The following is a 20,969-nucleotide window of genomic DNA, read 5'->3' as shown; positions in this document are numbered from 1 at the left end:
AAATGAAATTCATCCAATGACCTGACGTTATTTTCATTTGGAGTGTGAACAATATAATAACCCATAATCCAGTAGATTCTAAGACAGCTAATTCTTATGATCTTTACTGTTAATATGACAAAATTTTACCCGGTTTGTGACGATTCTACATTAAAAGTTCCTCAATCAATCAAATCATTTTGAATATGGTAATGTGGACCTAAAATTTAAACTTCTTATTTATGATAATAATCAGTGATTAGTGATATTAAACAACAGAACTTAAAAATAATTTCTGCGAAGGATAATAAGATATTTCCCTGAATCTTTAAAGGGCAGAAACCAGTCCTAACAAAAACTTTTTTTTATATTTTCACTGCACCATGGCATTAAACTTAAAATGTAGAAAAAAATAAAAACACAAAAATACTGAACTCCCAGGAAAATTCAAAAAGGAAAATCAAAAATCAAAATCAAAAGTCCAAACACATCAAACGAATGGATAACAACTGTCATATTCCTGACTTGGTACAGGCATTTTCTAATGAAGAAAATGGTGGATTGAACCTGGTTTTATAGCTAGCTAGAAAAGGAGCTTGAAATATGCATGTCAAACTTTTTTAATGATCTTAAACATGTGATATGTTAGGGAGGAGTGGTCCATAATTATTCATAGGAAAAAAAACAGGTCATTCAAAATATCGTGGTTGATAACTTGATAGAATAGTTAAATAATTTAATGTCAGTTTATCCCTAGTGATGAAAGAAAAGTAAGAAATTTCTTGTAATAAAAGCAGTAGTCAGACATAAGACAGTCTTTAATTAGTAGTCAAAAGAACTAGATATTTTAAGAAAACAAGATTTTACAAGTTAATCATGCTAAATTTTGCTTAAATGCAATAAGACATCCCAAGAGAAAATGAAAACGGGATCCATCGGGATCCCAATACAATCCCGGTGAAATTGTCGGGATTAGCTGGGATAAGCATCTAGAGTCGGGATCCCATTCGGGATAAATAACTGAAACTGGGATCCCATTCGGGATAACTGTCTGAAGCCGGGATTTCAGTCTAGACGAAACGGGATAAATATCGGACACTGGGATCCCAAACGGGACAACTGTCTTAAGCTGGGATCCCAATCGGAACTGTTTAAAGCCGGGATCCCTATCGGGATAAATTTCCCAGTCTAGTTAAAACGGGAAATTGCATGAACATAATTATGTTGTTAAAATATGTAAGTGTTTTGTTTGTGTATACATATGTACATCAAGTACAGGTGATTGGTGTTCATTAACAATGTGCGTGACACCAAAGCTGTCAGGTGAAGCCAATCACTTTTTAAGCGTCACTTAACATTCAGTTTGACAGATTTTTATAAGTAAACAAAATGCCGAGATTTTCGCGATAAAAATGGCAGGGCGTCCAAGAAATGTCAACGCCGGGTGTTTTGCCAGACAATCTTGGGCGTTTTTGATGTTCCATAAGTGCGTTTCTATTAGTTATCATCCGGCATCAATGATAAGATAGATCGACATCGTAAAACGTTGGTTTCTTAACTTGTGTAAAAAATCAACACCGCGTGCTTTGTTTTCAATTGTACTTAACAGTTCGACCCTAGAAATTACTGTCCTAAATAATGCAGACTCTAACTTATCTATATTTACCATGTGCCGATTAATAAAGTATGTTTGTCTAATATTTAGTAAAAACTGGCCCCTAAATAATATTTTATTGCGAAACTCTTAGTTTATTTATAATACCGTTAAGGAGAAGATCAACTTCTGGCCGATATAATTTTGGGCGAGATTGTCACCTCGACGTTCGTGTACTGGTAAAAACGTCATCAAAATATGATTACCATATATGTACGCTGATGATGGAGGACCAAAGAAGCAGATGTTTTCAGATAAGTGCATTAATAATTTAATTTAACATGTGTATATGTGTTTATAATGAACATAAAAATAATTTATCAGTGAACTATGATTTTTATGGTTTTTATTTGAGCAAATCAACATCAGAAAGTCTGAAAGCGTAAACTGAAAATATCTATTTTTAACATAAACAATGAATAAACTTGTTGTCGCATAACTAGTTGTAGGCATATAAAAATTTAATTCAGTTGTGTGTATGTTTATTTGGTGAAAATAGTAAGTCGCTAGTTATTTATCTTCAGGGGATAAAAAAGGGGGAGGGTAATTAATTTGCCAAAAAAAATTAATAGCCTTCCAAGACTTCATAATTATTTGGACTAACTTCCAATCTACTGTTTAAGCATGCAATAATATTTCTATTTAATTTGTTGCTTTCAAAACGTATTGAACAAATGATTCTTTGTGGATTTTTTTGATACTTTTAGGGGATTTAATGATTAGTTTCAAATGGAGCTGCCAACGGAACAGATTGCATGCAGGTATTCCAGTTACCATAATTTACTCAGCAATACTAGTTGGAAGTACAGAGACAGCAAATTAATTAACAGAAAGGAGAACATGACATGTATCCTTTTGCATAAATAACCCAGGAATCTCAGTGGCAGTGCAATTTGAATTGGTACTTGTATACCTACTGGGATTTATTTTTGGGATCCCGCTTTTTCCCCGGGAATCCCAGTATATTCCAATCAAAATCCCAGTATATTTCCACTGGGATTTGCATCGGGATCCCACTTCTTTTACGGGAATCCCGAAATTTAATCCCAATAGATTTACAACGGGATCCCGGTTTTTTAGCGGGAATCCCGAAATTTTATCCCAGTGGGATCCCAATTGAAATCCCACAATATCCCAGTGGGATCCCAGTATATTTCAACCGGGATATACATCGGAATTCCCGGACTTTTGGCGGGATTCCCGAAATTTTATCCCGGTGGAATAAGGTGGGATCCCACTTGGAATCCCATCAAAATTCCAGCCGGGATTCCAGTGGAATTCAGATTTATTTTCTCTTGGGATATATATACGTAAGAACTTCTATAACCACCTACCAGGAGGAGTTAAAAATTCAAGTATCAAAACCGGACAAAAAAATACAATAATTTGCTTAATTTGTAAAAAATATCATGCACCCTGTCATAGTTAACAAAAAACAACAAATTACACAATTCACATCAAAATAACACTTGAAAGAAATTAATTATCTATTTTGTATTAAAGAACAAGGTAAGATATTTTTTACCCATCATGCTCCACTCACCAGAGGATGAGGTTTTCTAGAATAAGGTGCATTAGCTGGAGAATCATGAGTGTGAGATTTGGTACAAGCACAATTCTGAAATAGGATAAACATGAAATAGAAAAAGATAAATTACAATAAAATTACAACATGCTACATGCACCTATACATGTAAAATAAAACCTCACACATCAATACATTTATTAAGTCATTTTAGTGTGTTGATCTCATCCACAGAGAGTTTGTTGCAGATTGAATGATTCCTTTGAAAATTCTTTTTTTTCAATATGATTTTGAAAAAAATATAACATTCAATTTTTTTTTGTCTAACATTACAATATGGTTGAAAGATGACTTTTACCCAAGTTTAGCAGGATACCAATCGCATTTAAGATTTTTGCAGATTTATAATTGATTTCTTAAAGAGATTCTGATTAAAAGTGAATTAAAAATACAGTTGAAATACCATAGTTCGGTAATTGGTTAATGGCTGACAAGCAAGACAATTATAAAATATTTACTTTTTTGTTAATTAGCAAGCCTTGCTTTGTAGTAAAATTAAAATACATTCTGCATGACTGCACTAGTACTAATACCATAAACAGGAATTGTATTGATTTAATATACCAATTTTCATTCATCAAGGAATCTAACATTTTTTGGTTACTTAATTTCACACTTATATAGGAAATATGTTGTTGAAAAACTATAATTTGTGATTCACCTTTAAACACTAAATCCATGAATCAAATACAACCATGCGTCTCTAAAGTTTAAATAAATTTAAAATCTTTTGAAAAAGTTTCTAACAATAGCATTGATTATTTACATTGTTTAAATTTTGTTAATCTGTCAGCAGCTCCATACAGTACATGACCTATTAGATTTATCAGGAAAAAGTCAAGCCGATCATGTGAAAGCTACTTAGTTACTTGTACGTTATAAATTAGTTTTTAAAATATAATCCTTTATCTTTATGAATAAATATAAGTTACAGTTACGTAACAAAAGTGCAATATCGTAAACAGTTGAAGGAGAATAATCTGGAATCTAAAATGGCGTATTTTCAATCTGTGCATAAAAGTGAGATACCTATAAATTGTCATTTATGTGATTCTAAGAAAAACATCAAGTGGAAATGCTTAGACTGCGGACTTTTCATCTGTGATAAGTGTAAAGAAGGAAGACATCTTAGAATTAAAAATGCACAGGATCATAAAGTCATAAGTATCAAAGATGTAGGTCTACATTGTGAAAAATTGGATTTTACAAATATTAAATGTACCAACCATACTGAACAATCCTGCTGTCTGTTTTGCAAAAGATGTGGAAGTCTAGTGTGTCCAACTTGTGTGTCTAAAGTTCATAAGAAACATGCAAATGACCTTATTGAAATCAGTGAAGCATATAAAATTAAAATGGATGGACTGAAAGAAGGACAAAGTTATATTAAAAAGGAAAAGGAAAAAGCCATTACCATAAAAAAGCAATTGGAACAACGTAAGAATGCTGAAAATGCCAAGTATAACAAAGTTATTCCTAATATTCTGAATCATGGAAATGCATTGAAAAAGGCAATTGACAAATATATTGAAGAAATGAAAGATGATGTTGACCAATACCTGAAAGATACTTTGAAATCAATAGACACAGACCTTCATAACTTATCAAAATCTATGGAGCATGCTAACGAGAAAAACAGGGAAGTTGAGATTTTAATCAAAACCAAAGATGTCGCAAAGTTTTTTTCAGAAGTCAGCTATAACAAATCAAAGGAAGTTCTAGTACCAAAACCACAATCTTCATATAATTCCATACCAAACTTTCTTCCAGGGGAGATCACTCAATCTAATGTTGGGGTGCTACAAAATGTAGAGAGTCCAGAAAAATTAAGTGTTGCCTTTAAAATCTGTCAAGAATATCAGACAGAACTTTCAAGAGTATCACAAATCATTCCATGTGCTGACAATTTGGTCTGGATTAATTCAAGTTCAGATGGTTGTATTATAAATGCAGAAACTAAGGGGAGAAAACTCACTGTGTTATCTACCTTTAACATGACTGTCTATGGTATGGCAATAACCCAAACTAACGAACTCCTTCTTTCGGTTCACGGTAAATCCAGACTACAAAAACTCAATACTACTACTGGTAAACTAACAGACACAGACTTTAATGTGGATCCTCTGGTACCTATAAGTATCCATATCACCAGTGGTAACAAGCTTATAGTTGTAGGAATCAGCAATAAACTTGGAAGAAAGGCTGTTTTCGTAATAAACCATAGAGGAGACCATGAAATTGTGTATGAATATGATAAACACAATCAACCTATGTTCACTTACCTGAGGAGTATCACAAGTACCAGTGATGGGAATATTCAACTGGTAGATTTTCACAAAGGTAAAAAAGGAAGAGTGGTTGTTTTGGGGAAAGGAAGTGATATAGTTAATTCATATACCGGAGATCCCAAAATCAACAAACATAAATCATTTAAACCACAGAGAATAGCAACAACATCAAAAGACAATGTGATCGTGACTGATTTAGACACAGAAATAATACATATTCTAAATAGTAAAGGCTGTCTAATATCATGGTACAACACTAAAGACATAGGTATACTACATCCATTCTCCCTTGCCCTTACCCCGACAGGACAGGTCTACATTGGTTGCACTAGACAAGCAGGTAGTACAGCAAAGGAAGCCAAGATTTATGAAGTGACTATATCGGGATGTTAAAAACATGTCATCATATCATTTTTGATAGATTGTCTAATACCTTCTATATTTAAAAGACTCTACTAACATCTCCATATAAATAAACTACACACTGTTTATAATTTCTTTTTCTTAGTTTATATACATTGAATAATTATACAAAGATTGTCCAGTAAAATTATGTAAAGATTTGAAGAACTCTGCTATTTTTATAAATCTAGTTAGTCACCATGTGTGAAGTTCTAATTGTTTGTAATATTCCACCAAAATGTTGTTTGCTGTATTTAAAATCATATTGAAAAAGCTATAGGAAATGCTGAACTATTTCTCTCAATACATAAAATTGAGAATGGAAATGGGGAATGTGTCAAAGAGACAACAACCCGACCATAGAGAAGACAACAGCAGAAGGTCACCAACAGGTCTTCAATGCAGCGAGAAATCCCCGCACCCGGAGGTGTCCTTCAGCTGGCCCCTAAACAAATATATAATATACTGAGACTACTATAACATATAGTAGTCTCAGATATATACTAGTTTAGTTCAATGATAATGAACATGTTTGTCATGTTTGTTTTATCTATCTGAATTTACGTTCTGATCAATAGTATTTTCCTAAGATCCAAAATAGAACTTATGCAAGTTTTTCATTAAATGAAGCAGTGGGGAGATTTTTTTTACTCTTATTTTTACATTTTTAAGTCAGTCTGTCTGTATAGATATCTAGAGAACAGAATTCATTTTCAAGTCTTTTTGCTGAAAGAACAGAATATCTATAGTGAAATATTTCTTAAAGGTTTTTTTGAACAATTAATGAATGATAGAAAAAACAAATACAAATACATTGAAAACAGAAATATCTGAAAATCAGTAAAATTTACATAAAGAACTAAAAAATATATAAAAAAAATTGGACAAATTTAAAACTGCTTTTGTATTATAAAAAATGCCATATTTCATATCACCTAGTGTTTGTATTTAATTGATCAATGTAAAGTCTGGACTAAAATTTTACACACTAATAATTCTGTTTTGTGACATGGGTAGTATGAATTCTGACAAAGGAAAAATAGCAGGCATACCAAATTTATTTTAATATGAAAATAAATATTTTAGAGCATTTTATTGGAATTTTAATTTATAATTATTTTCAAAGAATTCAAGAATTCAAGAATTCACTTACAATTAAGAAACATAACATTAAAGACCTTTATATCTAATTTAGTTTATACTGGTTCTGCAGAGTTTACAGTGCACATCAACAAATTCTTTTCAATAATAGTTAATACAATAGCAGCTTTGAATATGAGACCAAAAATATCATTTGTGACAATAATGAAAGCTGCACAACATAAAAAGTCAAAATTATTTCAAAACAACATATATATATCAGTCCAAATTAAACTTGTGTCAGCTTCAGACAAGATTGCAGGTCCACTATTAATAAATAGTATTTAGATATTTATCTGGTTAAAGTAGCATTAAAAGGATATTCTACTAAATTCTATCAGAAATGTGATGTGGCTTATGAAAATATATCAGTTTCCTATGAACAAATAAAATTGATATTAGCAACACCATATGGGATGACTACAGGTATTTTTAAAGTGTTATGACAAGCTAACCAAACCTTTAGACAGACTTATTCAGAAGGGATATAGTTATGATACTGTTGTTAGGTCATTAAGGAAGGCATATTTTGGTATTAATATTGATTCATTCATAGTGTCTTTGAATTTGATATAAACACATTTATTCTGAACCCAGTTGTTGGCATGATGGGTAATGTTCTTCACATAGATATTTTATGATGGTATTTGATACTAAACCCCTGATGGGAAGGATTGTACTTGATTTTCATATGATGAAGACATAATCTTTCAACCAGTTTAAATGATGTCTGGAGCTGGCATGTCAGTGACTGCTAATATTAGTCCTTTGCTAATTTATGTATCACTGTCATTTTACTCAATTTCTTTTGTTACCTCTCCTGACATTGGAATCAAATTTCGTTTTACTGTGTGTTTCTGTATTTTACATTGGCTGCTAGAGGTATAGGGCAGGGTTAAGATCTCAGTCAGGAGCCTCTGGCCTTTGCTAGTCTTGTGTGTTTTATATATTAGTTAATTCTTTTGTTTTGGAGTTTAGTATGATGTCCAATTTCATTGAAGAAGTACACATTATTATTCAGGGGCCAGCTAAGGCCAACCTCCGGGGTGCAGGGTTTTCTCGATGCATTGAAGACGCATTTGTGGCCTTCAGCTGCTATCTTCTCTTTGTTCTGTTGTTGTCTCTTTGACATATTCACCGTTTCCATTCTCAACTGTATTTTAAAAGGAGATTTAACTGAACTTCTAATAATAACTTGTTGTCTTAATCCAGGAAATTGTCATTCTAAATGAAATGACCTAAATTATTTATGTGAAAAAAAAATTGTGAACTGAATCCCTCTCTCTTTAATTGGTCAATGATCTTTCAGTTAAGGTCATGTCTGGCAAATATAAACAAAGCTGGACCCTTGCATGACATTTTTTTCAATAAAACTTAAAGGGCAGCGTTAGGACCCATATCAATTTGTTGTGTTAGTGCTCTACAAGTTTATCAGGAACTGACATGTATAAGATATTGAAACAGCAAGGACCCATATCAATTTATTGTGTTAGTGCTCTACAAGTTTATCAGGAACTGACATGTATAAGATATGGAAACAAATACTAATTCTTAAAAGGGTAGGTAACTATAGTGCAAGATATACATACCACGTCCATCGCATGCACTTTGGAAAACAACAAAGTTTAAAGTCAGCAGGATACATGCTAGAGCAATACATATAAATAAAATACTGAACATAGAAAGAAAGAACTTATAAAGGTTAGCGGTTATTCTCATTCTTCTTTTATTTTGATCAGAAAGTGCTTTCAACATTTTTGTAAAATTCAAGAACAATTCAAAACCCAAGGAACAACTGAAAACAAACTCCAGGCTATTTCTAGATTTAAGGTATCTGGGGAATCCTGTGTGATTTACAAAGTATTACCTTATTTGTATTTTATAAACTTGATATAGGGTTGAAATTATTTCTGAAAAAAATAGAATATAGAAAAAGTGAAAAAAAAATATGAAAGCCTTTTTCTACTACTTATTTTTCAACAAGGTTTTAGACTGGTTTCATATATTTTTTCCATATTTTTTCCATCAAAATTTTTTAGAATAGTAATCAAAGCAATTTGTCCTGTTCAGTGATCAGATTCCCTAACAAATCATTATCAATTATCAAGATGTACCCTAATCATAATATTACATAAATTCGAAAATTTGAAAAGTTAAAAAATAATCAACTCTTACCAGAAATGACATAAGGAATGCTGTTTGTTTTAATACTTAAGATAATCAATCAAACCATTCCCCTTCATCCAAATCATCTGAAATATAAACATGTAAATATATACATTGAAACTATTAATATGTACATTGTAGAAACATTTTCAGGCCAGTCCTTAAATACTTTACAACCCGTACAGTTTGAATATTCATTCTACATAATAGCAGAGATATTACAACTCACAAAACAATGTACAAGAACAGTGCATATGGACCATAATTTGCTATTGGGCTCCGTTTCCTATAACTATAGAAAAGTGATAAAATGTGAATTACTTTAAGAAAAGTTGCAACTACATCTAAAGATGCCATTATTTTTATCAACATACAAGTGTATGCTACTCTTCCCTAGAAAAAAGATTAAAATATACGAATTTCAAAGATTCTACAACCGTATTTTTGTGTTGTTTCTTGCGTTATTTATTGCTTCCGAAGAGCATAACGCTGACTGATTTATAGATAATCGTCACCGGCAAATTCGTAACTTTTGCTTTCAAATAACAAAGAACATCGACCAATAAGAAAAGTGAGAAGAAAATGCCGAGAACTATAAGTATTTATGTAGCAGATGTAAGAACAGTGGCGTGATTTTTGTGTCCGATTTCGTAACGCAATTTTTAGATGATGTAATCTGCTTTGTTGTAATAGAATTCTTAAAAACAATATGCAAATATGAACTCTCGCGAGATGTTCAAACAGGTAAATCCGAGATGATTTACATTCTTGTTTTGATCTTCATAATAATTAAGTAAGAAAATTACGTTGTCGTTATGCGTTACATTTCACACGAAACAGAAGTCCAGTTATTTATTAAAATTGTTTTTGTCCTTAAGTTCTAACCATTTCCTGTCATACGTGAAACATGTGACTAACATGTGATAACGCCATTACGGCCGGATGTACGAAATACTAGGTCTAAACATTGTTTTTGTTTCCAACGGGATGTTAGCAAACAAAATCTGTAGACTTGTTTCGTCTTGTTTAAAAGAGGAAAATACAATTGTCAAAGAGATTGCGCCGGTGGTCTGTTATTTTTCCTATGTGCATAATGTTACATACGATCCTGTGTGAAAATAAATGCCCAATGACTTGACAAAATCGATTTCATATTTGAAAGACATTAGAACACACTTCGTTTCCCGATAATGACGTGAAGAGTTCTTGGAAAAATCAATCGAAATTACGTCTCTTATCATTGTACCAATGCTTGTTGGATTGATTTAACTTCAGCAGTAAATATTACTGGATATTTTAGGTGAATAAATATAATTTAATAACAAATACATGTTAATATACCGTTACACTTAGAATGTACAAAGTTGGAATCTCTGTCACAGTTTTTAATTAATATTTTTTATTCATGTTCTGCAAACACTTCTCAGAAATGCAATAAACTTGTCAAAGGAGAAGTAATCTTTTACCATGCATGACTTGAAAGGAAGTACTTTATTGATTTTAGCCCACTAAAGTAGGTTAAAATGTAGAAACCATGTAGATGGTGTACAGGTCACAAGTATCACATTGTGCCTATTTTAAAGATTTTAATTCCAAGTTAAAAGTTTTTTTCTTTTCTGGATTTAAAGAATGTAAAATTGCCAATGATTTGGAATAAATTGTATATAACTGGAATATCAAAACCAAATATAAATACATTTGTTTTGCTTAAACATCAAGATACAACGATTATGGTATCCTGTATCAATGGAGAAAATATGGAAAATTCTGAATAAATTGTACTAATTGTTTTCAAAACAAGCACATATTTAGAAGTTTTATAATACTGTTACATTTAAGATGGATTTTTAGAAAAAGTATACTGTTCAGATTATTTTAAGCAGATTTTGCAATAAAATAAAACTAAAAAAATGCTTTCGGTTTCTTATGGTTTCCTGTCAGGTTTAAAAAAAACTTTAATATAACATTGAAAATAGATTTTAAATATTAACATGAAGCAAGTAACACTAGTAATGGTGTTTATTTATGCCTTTTGAATTATATTGTGCAAAATAAAGAAAATAAAGATTGGTTTCCTGGTTGGTTTCATGTCACGTAAACAGTGAATCAAAATGTATTAATTTTTTCTCGAAAAAGTCAATTGTTCCATTCATACTATTCTAACACCAACACAACCCACAAAATAAAAGTTAAAATTTTAGAACTTATAAAAAAGGATACAAAAAGAAACCAAAGGCCGAATACCAAATTATGGTCCATATATATGTTGGGTCATGCTTAATTGAGAGGTTTTACTTTCCACTTGTTCCAAAAAATTTCATAAAAAATAATTTTGAATATATATATATAGCACTTGCATGGATTAAATATGAATATTTCAATAACAATAATCCCTTTTTCACCAAGTATTAATTAAAACAACAAAAAAATAAATGGATTTGGATTTATAAATTCCTCAATTAACCAAAAATCACATAATAAATTTTAAAATTAATAAAACTAGTAATGTACTGCACTATCATTTTTCTAGGTTTAGGGGACAGTGAAATTGGGGTCAAACTCTAATTTGACATTAAAATTAGAAAGACCATACCATATCAAAGGAAACAGCAAGTTGATTGGACTTCATCAAAAACTACCTTGACCAAAAGCTTGAACATGAAGGGGGCAGACAGAAAAACAAACAGACGGATGAATAAACTTTTTTAAAGAGATTTTTTTTTTATATTCTTTTTTATCACTTAAATATGATTATTTCTGTACAGAGAATGAAATTTAATAGCTAGTAGACTTCCTTTTAGCATATTCAGTCTTCAAATATTCATTTTATTCTTCATTCTACACAGTTTGTACATGTATCTCAAATATGTACCAAATAAAGGAAAGTATAATTTAGAATACTTTAACATATGTACTGTAAATAAAAAAAAAAGTAAATACAATGTATATCATAAATGAAACCCCTATTCAATATTTATAGGCTGTATGTAAGGTATGCATAATTTTGTTACCTAGTGAAAGTTATTCTAAGTTATCAAACATGGGAGCATGTATTCAAAACATACTGTCAATCCTCCGAAATCATTTGTTCACATGACCCTTAATAGCAATGCATACATGTATGCAATATGAATAAATTGTATCATGTACTGCTTCAAAAACATTTTGATGTTTCATCTCAAACTTTAAAATCCTTGTCAAAACAAGATAAATGGAATGTTGAAAAAATATAACAAGCAAGGATAATTTATATTGTCTGTTTCTGTTTCAGGACAAATTTTAAACATACTGGTAGTTTGGGAATACACCTTACAAAATCATGGGACACAAACTTTATTTTTTAAATAATTTAATCTACTATATTTTTGTACATGAAAATATGAATTAAACTTAGTCTAAAGAACATAGATGGTCATTAAAGAAATTCATTTATTATACTGTCTATATAAACATTAAATGTATGCTGTTCCCAGTAGTGATTTGTGCCAATAAAAAGCAGTTATAACTTCAAATCCCCAAATTTGGAAAGATTTCCCATACTTATATAAAAATATATCTGCTTCAAGTCAGGAACCCCAATATACATGTAACAGACTTAAACAGACATGTGTCATTTCAATTGCTTTTTTTAAACAATCAAAGAAATAAAATATTGGTTATTATAATTACAGGAATAGATGCATAAAAAACAATGGTACAATTTAAAACAAAAACATATCATGATGTATATATCAAAACATAAAATGTAGGCATTTTTGCTCACTAACATGACTAATTTACTTTATCGCTATTTTGTGCATTTTTCCTTTGATCTTTTTTTTGTGATAATTTTTCATATCATGCTACTAGCTTGAGATGGAAAATTATCGCTAAAAACTAAGCAAGCATGTGGCGTTGCTAACAAAATTGACATGAAATTGACAACGTCGTCATAGGTAAAAAAAGCGATAAACAGATTATCATTGGTCATCTCAACTCGATTGCTTTTAGCGAGAAAATCAATCTCATTGAGATGATCAATGATAATCTAAATTATGTTTTGACTGATTTTCCTTCACTTTTTAGGTTAGTAAAGCTTGACATTTATAGATGGTAGTCCATTATTGATGTGTCTATATTTTGTTTACTTTCTTCTAGGGTTTACGACCTTTTGTTATTTACCCCAGTGATTCATCAGCCAATTTCTTTTATTGAATATTCGTATGACATGTATGATATAAACAGATTAAATCTAAATGCTTTTTTCCTAATAAATCAGTGCACATTATAACTTATAACATGTTTTACCCCATTTTACTTTTGACATACTTTTACATCGCATATTGACATTATAAAATCAAACTTGTCCTGTACAACGCTAAATTTGAATCTTTTTTGATCACATCAAACTTTTTGGGATTTGCACATCATAATTAAATAAAGCCAGACGATGACTTGTATTTCAATGTTCAAATACATGTATAATTATCTGAAAATAATTTTTAAAATGTTCAGGGAAGAAATAACACTTGATTTAAATTTTTAATTTACCTCAGACAGTTCGTTTGAAGTTTCTTGTGTTATTTCAGATTCTCTATGCTCTCTTATTCAATCTGAAAATGAAAAAATGAAAACAGCATGAATTTCAGATTCTCTATGCTCTCTTATTTAATCTGAAAATGAAACTAAAGGCTCTAAAGAGCCTGTGTCGCTCACCTTGGTATATGTGAATTAAACAAAGGAAGCAGACAGTTCATGACAAAATTGTGTTTAGGTAATTGTGATGTGTTTGTACATCTAACTTTACTGAACATTCTTGCTGCTTACAATTATCTCTATCTATAATGAACTTGTCTGTGTAGTTTCAGTGGAAAATGTTAGTAAAAATTTACTAATTTTATGAAAATTGTTAAAAACTAATTATAAAGGACAATAACTTCTTTGGGGGTCAATTGACCATTTTGGTCATTTTGACTTATTTTTGAGTCTTAAATTGCTGTTCATTATTGCTGTTTACAGTTTACATGTATTTCTATCTATATAATAATTTTCAAGATAATAACCCAAAACAGCAAAATATCCTTAAAATTACCAATTTAGGGGCAGCAACCTAACAACGAGTTGTCCGATTCATCTAAAAATTTCAGGGCAGATAGATCTTGACCAGATACACAATTTTAACCCTTGTCAGATTCGCTCTAAATGCTTTGGTTTTTAAGTTATAAGCCAAAAACTGAATTTTACCCCTATGTTTTATTTTTACCCGTAACAGCCATCTTGGTTAGTTTGCCCGGTCACAAAACACAATTTTTAAACTAGATAGCCTAATAATGATTTTGTCTATGTTTGGTAAAATTTGGCCCAGTAGTTTCAGAGGAGAAGATTTTTGTAAAAGTTAACTAAGATTTACGAAAAATGGTTAAAAATTGACTATAAAGGGCAATAACTCCTAAAGGGGTCAACTGACCATTTTGGTCCTGTTGACTTATTTGTAAATCTTACTTTGTTGAACATTTTTGCTGTTTACAGTTTATCTCTATCCATAATAATATTCAAGATAATATCCAAAAACAGCAAAATTTCCTTAAAACTACTAATTCAGGGGCAGCAACCCAACAATGGGTTGTCTGATTCATCTGAAAATTTCAGGGTAGATAGATCTTGACCTGATAAACAATTTTACCACGTCATATTTGCTTTAAATGCTTTGGTTTTTGAGTTATAACTTATATAAGCCAAAAACTGCATTTTACCCCTATGTTCTATTTTTAGCCATGGCGGACATCTTGGTTGGTTGGCCTGGTAAAAAAACCAAAAAATTTTAAACTAGATACATCAATGATGATTGTGGCCAAGTTTGCTTTAATTTGGCCCAGTAGTTTCAGAGAATAAGATTTTTGTAAAAGTTAACGACGACGGACGACAGACGACGACGGAGGCTGACAGACGACGGACGCCAAGTGATTAGAAAAGCTCACTTGGCCTTTTAGGCCAGGTGAGCTAAAAATGAAAACAGCATGAATTTCAGATTCTCTATGCTCTCTTATTTAATCTGAAAATGAAAAAATGAAAACAGCATGAATAGTGTGTGACAGTACATGTACATTGCATACATTTTGTACATAAAACAGACAGCTGACAGAGATCATTAGATGATAGCAATTTTTGGAGTTCTAAAATGTAAATGTTTTAAACTACATGTATGTTTATAATTCATAAACTGCAAACTTTTAAAATTTCAAAAAGGGCAGCCAGAATAATTCTTAACAAATCATATGACACACCATCAAAAACTTTACTTAAACAATTAGGATGGTTCACTTTTCAATCAAGAATCACATATATCACAAAGGAGTATTAATGTATAAGTGTGTTAATAGTCTTGCACCTGATTATCTTTGTCAATTATTTAATAATAACCAAAATGATAATGCATAATTGTCTTTTCATACCACGTCTCACTCTGAGAACAATTTTATGGAAAAAAACACTTCAAAATTCCAGTACAGTTCTTTGGAACAGTATTCCTGTTCAAATAAAAAAGATAGAAACAGTTTAAACAAAGTTTTTATAATTTCTTGTTTCTAAACTAAACATGTAATTATATTATCAGATGAAATTTACCTTAGTATTAAATAAAAGTCAATATATTTAATAATAATTTAACTTTTACATCTGACATTAAAAAAAAAATGTTCATGAACCTATTCTGCATGTATGGGACAAATATAGGTATCAGGTCTGTTCGTGCCCAATACACTTTCACACCCTACAGGTTCGCACCTCACACGTTCACACTCAAGGTCCGTTTGCACCCAATTTTAATTCAAATTCCAGTTGAATAATTTGAAAATCATGATTTGCTTTGGTGTGAATACTGAATGCATTTATAGCTTGGTATGGGTGAAACATTGAAGATTTTAAATGAAAAACACAAAAGATAATTGTTTTTAACAGCTTGGTCCCTTTGATCTGAAACAATGAAATATATAGCAATACAATATTATGACCAAAACATGATAAAATTTATTCAACACACAAAAAAAAATGTAGTCAGAATCTCACTTCATTTTGAATCAAGTGAATGAAACAAAGTTATAGCAATAAACTAACCAAAACATGATGAATAGTTATTCAACACAAAATAAAACATTGACAGAATTCCACTTTATTTAGAAAAGATTTTTTTTTTTTAACAATACACTATCCAAAATATGATTAAGATTTATTCAACACAAAAAAAAATGCTCACTTTATTTTGAGACAATGACAACAATTATACTTATAAGAATACACTTGCCAAAACTCGATTTAATACAAAGTTATTCAACACAACACCAATTAAAATTGGGCGCAAACATGTACAAATAGTGTAGGGTACAGGGCTTCCAAAACGGTCATATATTCCGGTCATTTGTATAATGTCTGATAAAAGTCCAGCTGGGCAAAGCATGAAACGGTCATATACTTTTTAGTTCAAAGCTTTTTCGGTCATTTTAACATTAAATTCACGATCTTTTTGACCCAACATTTGCCTTTAACATCCACACATTTCCGGTCATAAAAGTGACATGATGATTAATTACTATCAATACAACCCCTAATTCAATACTTTCTAATTTTAATCAAGGCTTATTAGTTGTTGGACAGCTGAAATCTACCTGTTCAGGTGACAGGTAAACTATTTTCTGTTCCGGGCATCCTATAAATTGATCAGTCTATTCACAATTGTTTTCTTACATTTCAGCGGTTTGTATCTAATTGATAATGATTTAGTCCAAAAGATTGAAATAATAAAAAATTAGTTTATCAACATGATTTGATGAAAAATTTAAAAAGGATTTTTAAAAATGAAAAATTGTCAGAAATACGTTGTATGAACTAGAACACTATCAAAGTTGAAAAATTTTCAATCTAAGGCTTAAATTAAAATATTGATTGTTTGCCCTTTACCGACCGACCCTATAAATTCGTTGCGCCTGAAAATCTTTTATTTGTATTTGCCAGCAAGATTTTATTTTAATTAATTTTTTCGTTCCTACCAAAAATCTTATATTTGTATTTCCCGCTCAAAACAATTTTATCCGGAATTCTCTGGTTTTATCTTTAACGTATAAGGTCCAGTCCGTTTGGTATCACCTGAGCGTTTGACATGAACACTTGCATTTGAAGTTTCAAAGCATTTGTTTGAAATCGATGTTCAGCAAGTGAACGCTTACTGAAATTATCACGTACGCTACTCTGTACCACAGGAGGTTGAAATCCTTACAATGAGGGTCTATAAATATGTCAACTCGACTATCACAGTAGAGCTTCTCTCGTAGAAGCTCTACTGTGATAGTCGAGTTGACATATTTATAGACCCTCATTGATAGGATTTCAACCTCCTGTGTCTGTACCTTTATAAGAGCAGGGTTCATTTACAAATTAGTTCGTTTGATACAAAATTATCAACGTGTGTACAAACTTATTTGTAAACGGACGTTTTATTCTATGTAGGGATGGCCTTTTGTGATCCGCAGAGCAGGATGATTATGTTAACGATACCGTTATATAATTTATTTATATCTGATATGAATCAAAAGTGACAAAATCCTGTAAAGTGGAGAATATCTGGCAGTAAAATCGCCAAGTTGTCCATACAGATCATTTATAAATGCGATGTAAAATACGTGACAATTGTCAGAGTTTTAAGTCTTGTAGCATTTTAATTGGAAACAAAGGCACACGATGTTTTTAACACTAGGGATGTTTTCTACTAGTAATGTATGTCTGCCTGGACATAGATCTAATCAGTACAAAGTTATCTTTTACAGAAAATCTAAAGTAAGCATACAAGGTACGTAGTACAGAATATAAGTGCAAGTTCAAACTCTTCAAAGTTCCAGGCATATAAACGTTGAAGATATGCGGCACAGCTCTATATTTTGATATTTGAAAACAAAATAGTACTGTGCATATGAATTAGCTTCACATTCTACGTGATATTTTTTTTTAAAAACTAATAGTCCCAGAAAACGTATTTGCAAAAAAAAAATGGACACAAATGACATTATGCAGAGTTTGTACCTATAAAATAAAATATTATACCTACCTGCCTACCCATGACAAATAATATACCGAGCCAAGTTATTTTTTTGGGGAAAAAAATAAAATATTTTACCTACCTACCTACCCTGTTTCAAAACATAGGGTCGGAAAAGGGCAAACAAACAATATTTTAATTTAGGCCTAATATCAATCCTTGGAATGGCTATCTGATTACCATATTTGCCTTTTGTGACTAAGTCTTAAGGGATTAAAATCGAGATCAAAATGTCCGGCTGGCTCAAATATTTTTTGTAAGCCTTGGTAGGGTGCTAACAGATTTTGGGCGCAAAAATATAGGGTGCGAAAGTGAAAGGGGGCGAACATGAGTGGGTACGAACGTGAATGGGCGCGAACAGACCCAGATTCACAAATATACACAGAGGCAATCAGAAGGTTTAATGATAAATGTACATGTACAATGTACATGTATTTGTCACAGAAACATGAAAATTTTCGGTACATGCAGTACAACTATAAATTCGTAGACTAAAGATCATAGATGTTCAAGAATAGTATGAACAAAATTGATCAATACGCAAATGAACCAAACCTGGGGAAAGGGACTGTAAATAAAAATACACAAAAATATGCTCCAGGGCTGAGACTACTATAACTGTGTTATAGTAGTCTCAGTCCAGGGTGATGACCACAGGAACTTGTTTCTATCAGTATCTATGGGAGGGTTGACTTTCCATAGAATATGGAGAGTAGACCTTTTCAAATATAGAATTCATATGAAAGAAACAAGTGCCTTTGCCATAATTTTACATGCATAATTTCAGATATAGTATAATATACTATAGTAAACCTGTAGCATGTCGATGTGTAGCTGATCGACATGATGCACAGATGTGGCAGTCATAACTTGACTGTCCTACAGTTTCAAACCAGCTAGAAAGAACCAACTTCGTTATGTTTAAAGAAGAAAAAAGATCATACCTTCGATACAGAAGTCTAAATTAGCGCTAGAATAGTCTTTTCGAAACTTTGTCGACTGCAAAAAAATTGCACTTCCGGTTTGGGAAAAATAAGAGCAGAGACTAATACGGAACAGTTATGTCAATATATACGGTATCAACAACGATATGTAATAGTGATTTATATAAATGTCAGAATAATCCATGATTAATTTCATAGAATCTTGAGAAAAACTCAAATAGAAAGTGCCGTCTATTTACCAGATCCTTTATAACCTACTGATCAAACAGCATGCGGGCTACTTGACTAAGCATGTTAAATGACTATTTACTATCAAGTTCAAATTACTAAGTAATATGGCAAATATATTATAAAAATATTCAATTTTAATTTGTTTTCTCCGAGGCCGTAGATGTCTAATCATTTAAATAATATGAGGCAGGCATAACCTGTGAATGGGGACGAAGTCTGTATGTATTATATTTTTAATTCAAAATGTTGATAAAAGAAAACGAAATACTGTGCGTAACGTTCCCGATTTTGGTTCCGTTGTTAGGGAATAAACTGTGACGTTCTTTAAGTTATGACGTCATATTCGATGTAAACAAAAGAAACGCTTTCATCAGGAAACGTAACGTTGTTTTTTTTCATATCAAACAATTATTAAAATTGAATTTGTATTGAGATCCAATCTTATGTTTTACTAGACTGGTAAATATAAAAAAAGTTCAAAGTCTCATGCAAACAAGACAGATTTCTGCGCAAATGCGGGAAAACCGGAACAGGAACTAGATCTGAAAAAAAACGTTAACGATTTTGAGTTCATTAGTACAATGAAAAATTCGGGAAATTTTCCCGATTTTTTTTTATTTTTATTTTTATTGAATTTTCTACCGTAATTGGGGACTTCGTCCCCATATAATTCGACAGTTACGAGTGAATGTCAATATGTCAACTTGGGGAGATAACTTCCAAAAATTTCATACCACTTCTTTTTTTTTTTTTTTATAGAAAAAGCTTGAGACAGATCCAGCAGAAAAAAAACTAAAACAGCCAACTTGAATCACTAATAGTGGAGATGAAAAAATAACCCTAAAAAAATGCAACAATATAAAAATACTGACAAGAAGATGAGGTGGTGACAACTATTTACAAAAGTTCAAAATTTAATGAGGAAGATAACAATCCAACAATAAGCAAAGCCCATTCCGTATAATCATTTCTAAAGTGCAATTTACGAAAAACAAATAATGACATACATGATGCTGCTGCGGACCAGATAACATCAAACCGAAAGAAATATATATAGCTGGTGATAATCAAACAAGAAAGGTTATAGGGAAAACGGTAATATTACATTTTCCTAGCATAAGGTTGGGATTTTTTTTCTTTTTATTTATCTATGAATAACTGCAGTGTGTAAATTTACAATATAAATTTTAAAACCTATTGAGAAATTTTCTAGAGAATTATTCGAAAAGGCTTCCAAAATTTCATAAATTTGGTGTAAAATGACGGTGGGCATGGATAACATAAACCAGCTCCGTTGGAAATTGGTCATGATACTATTTTGCTTCAATTTCTAAAATAGAATTATAAAGTACTAAAACCACACATAACTGTTTTATCCAGGTTTTTATTATAAAAAGTGGTAAATTTAGAAAATTTTACTATTGTCGCCTATGGCAGAATAAATACAATGTAGTACCATTTTCCCTATAAGACTAAATACAAGCAAACGCCAAGTATCCCTAACACGCATCTGTTG

The 20,969-nt window shown here is 31.2% G+C and overlaps 2 protein-coding genes across 6 annotated transcripts in view; one reads left to right on the top strand and one right to left on the bottom strand.

Moving 5' to 3' along the window:
- LOC134708399 (STE20-related kinase adapter protein alpha-like) overlaps window positions 1–19,312 on the bottom strand; it is a 41,271-nt gene extending 21,959 nt beyond the window's left edge. Inside the window, exons 1-5 of one of the 5 annotated variants that reach the window (XM_063568894.1) lie at window positions 19,223–19,312; window positions 13,745–13,806; window positions 9,224–9,300; window positions 8,638–8,654; window positions 3,177–3,251 (exon numbers count right to left, since the gene is read on the bottom strand). In XM_063568894.1, the coding sequence (XP_063424964.1) occupies window positions 3,177–3,251; window positions 8,638–8,646 (84 nt within the window). In that variant the 5' untranslated portion in view covers window positions 8,647–8,654; window positions 9,224–9,300; window positions 13,745–13,806; window positions 19,223–19,312. The remainder of the gene's footprint in view (window positions 1–3,176; window positions 3,252–8,637; window positions 8,655–9,223; window positions 9,301–13,744; window positions 13,807–19,222) is intronic. The other 4 variants (XM_063568896.1, XM_063568893.1, XM_063568895.1 and 1 more) reach the window with 4 other exon arrangements.
- Window positions 3,928–6,000, top strand: LOC134705535 (uncharacterized). Its single transcript, XM_063564253.1, has one exon. It carries the CDS (start codon window positions 4,211–4,213, stop codon window positions 5,897–5,899), a length of 1,689 nt encoding a protein of 562 aa, XP_063420323.1. The 5' UTR covers window positions 3,928–4,210; the 3' UTR covers window positions 5,900–6,000.
- Window positions 19,313–20,969: the final 1,657 nt, after the last annotated feature.

Source organism: Mytilus trossulus, chromosome 2, assembly GCF_036588685.1.
Source record: "Mytilus trossulus isolate FHL-02 chromosome 2, PNRI_Mtr1.1.1.hap1, whole genome shotgun sequence".
In the NCBI taxonomy this organism is placed as follows: domain Eukaryota; kingdom Metazoa; phylum Mollusca; class Bivalvia; order Mytilida; family Mytilidae; genus Mytilus; species Mytilus trossulus.
This window is presented reverse-complemented; position numbering and strand designations above follow the sequence as displayed.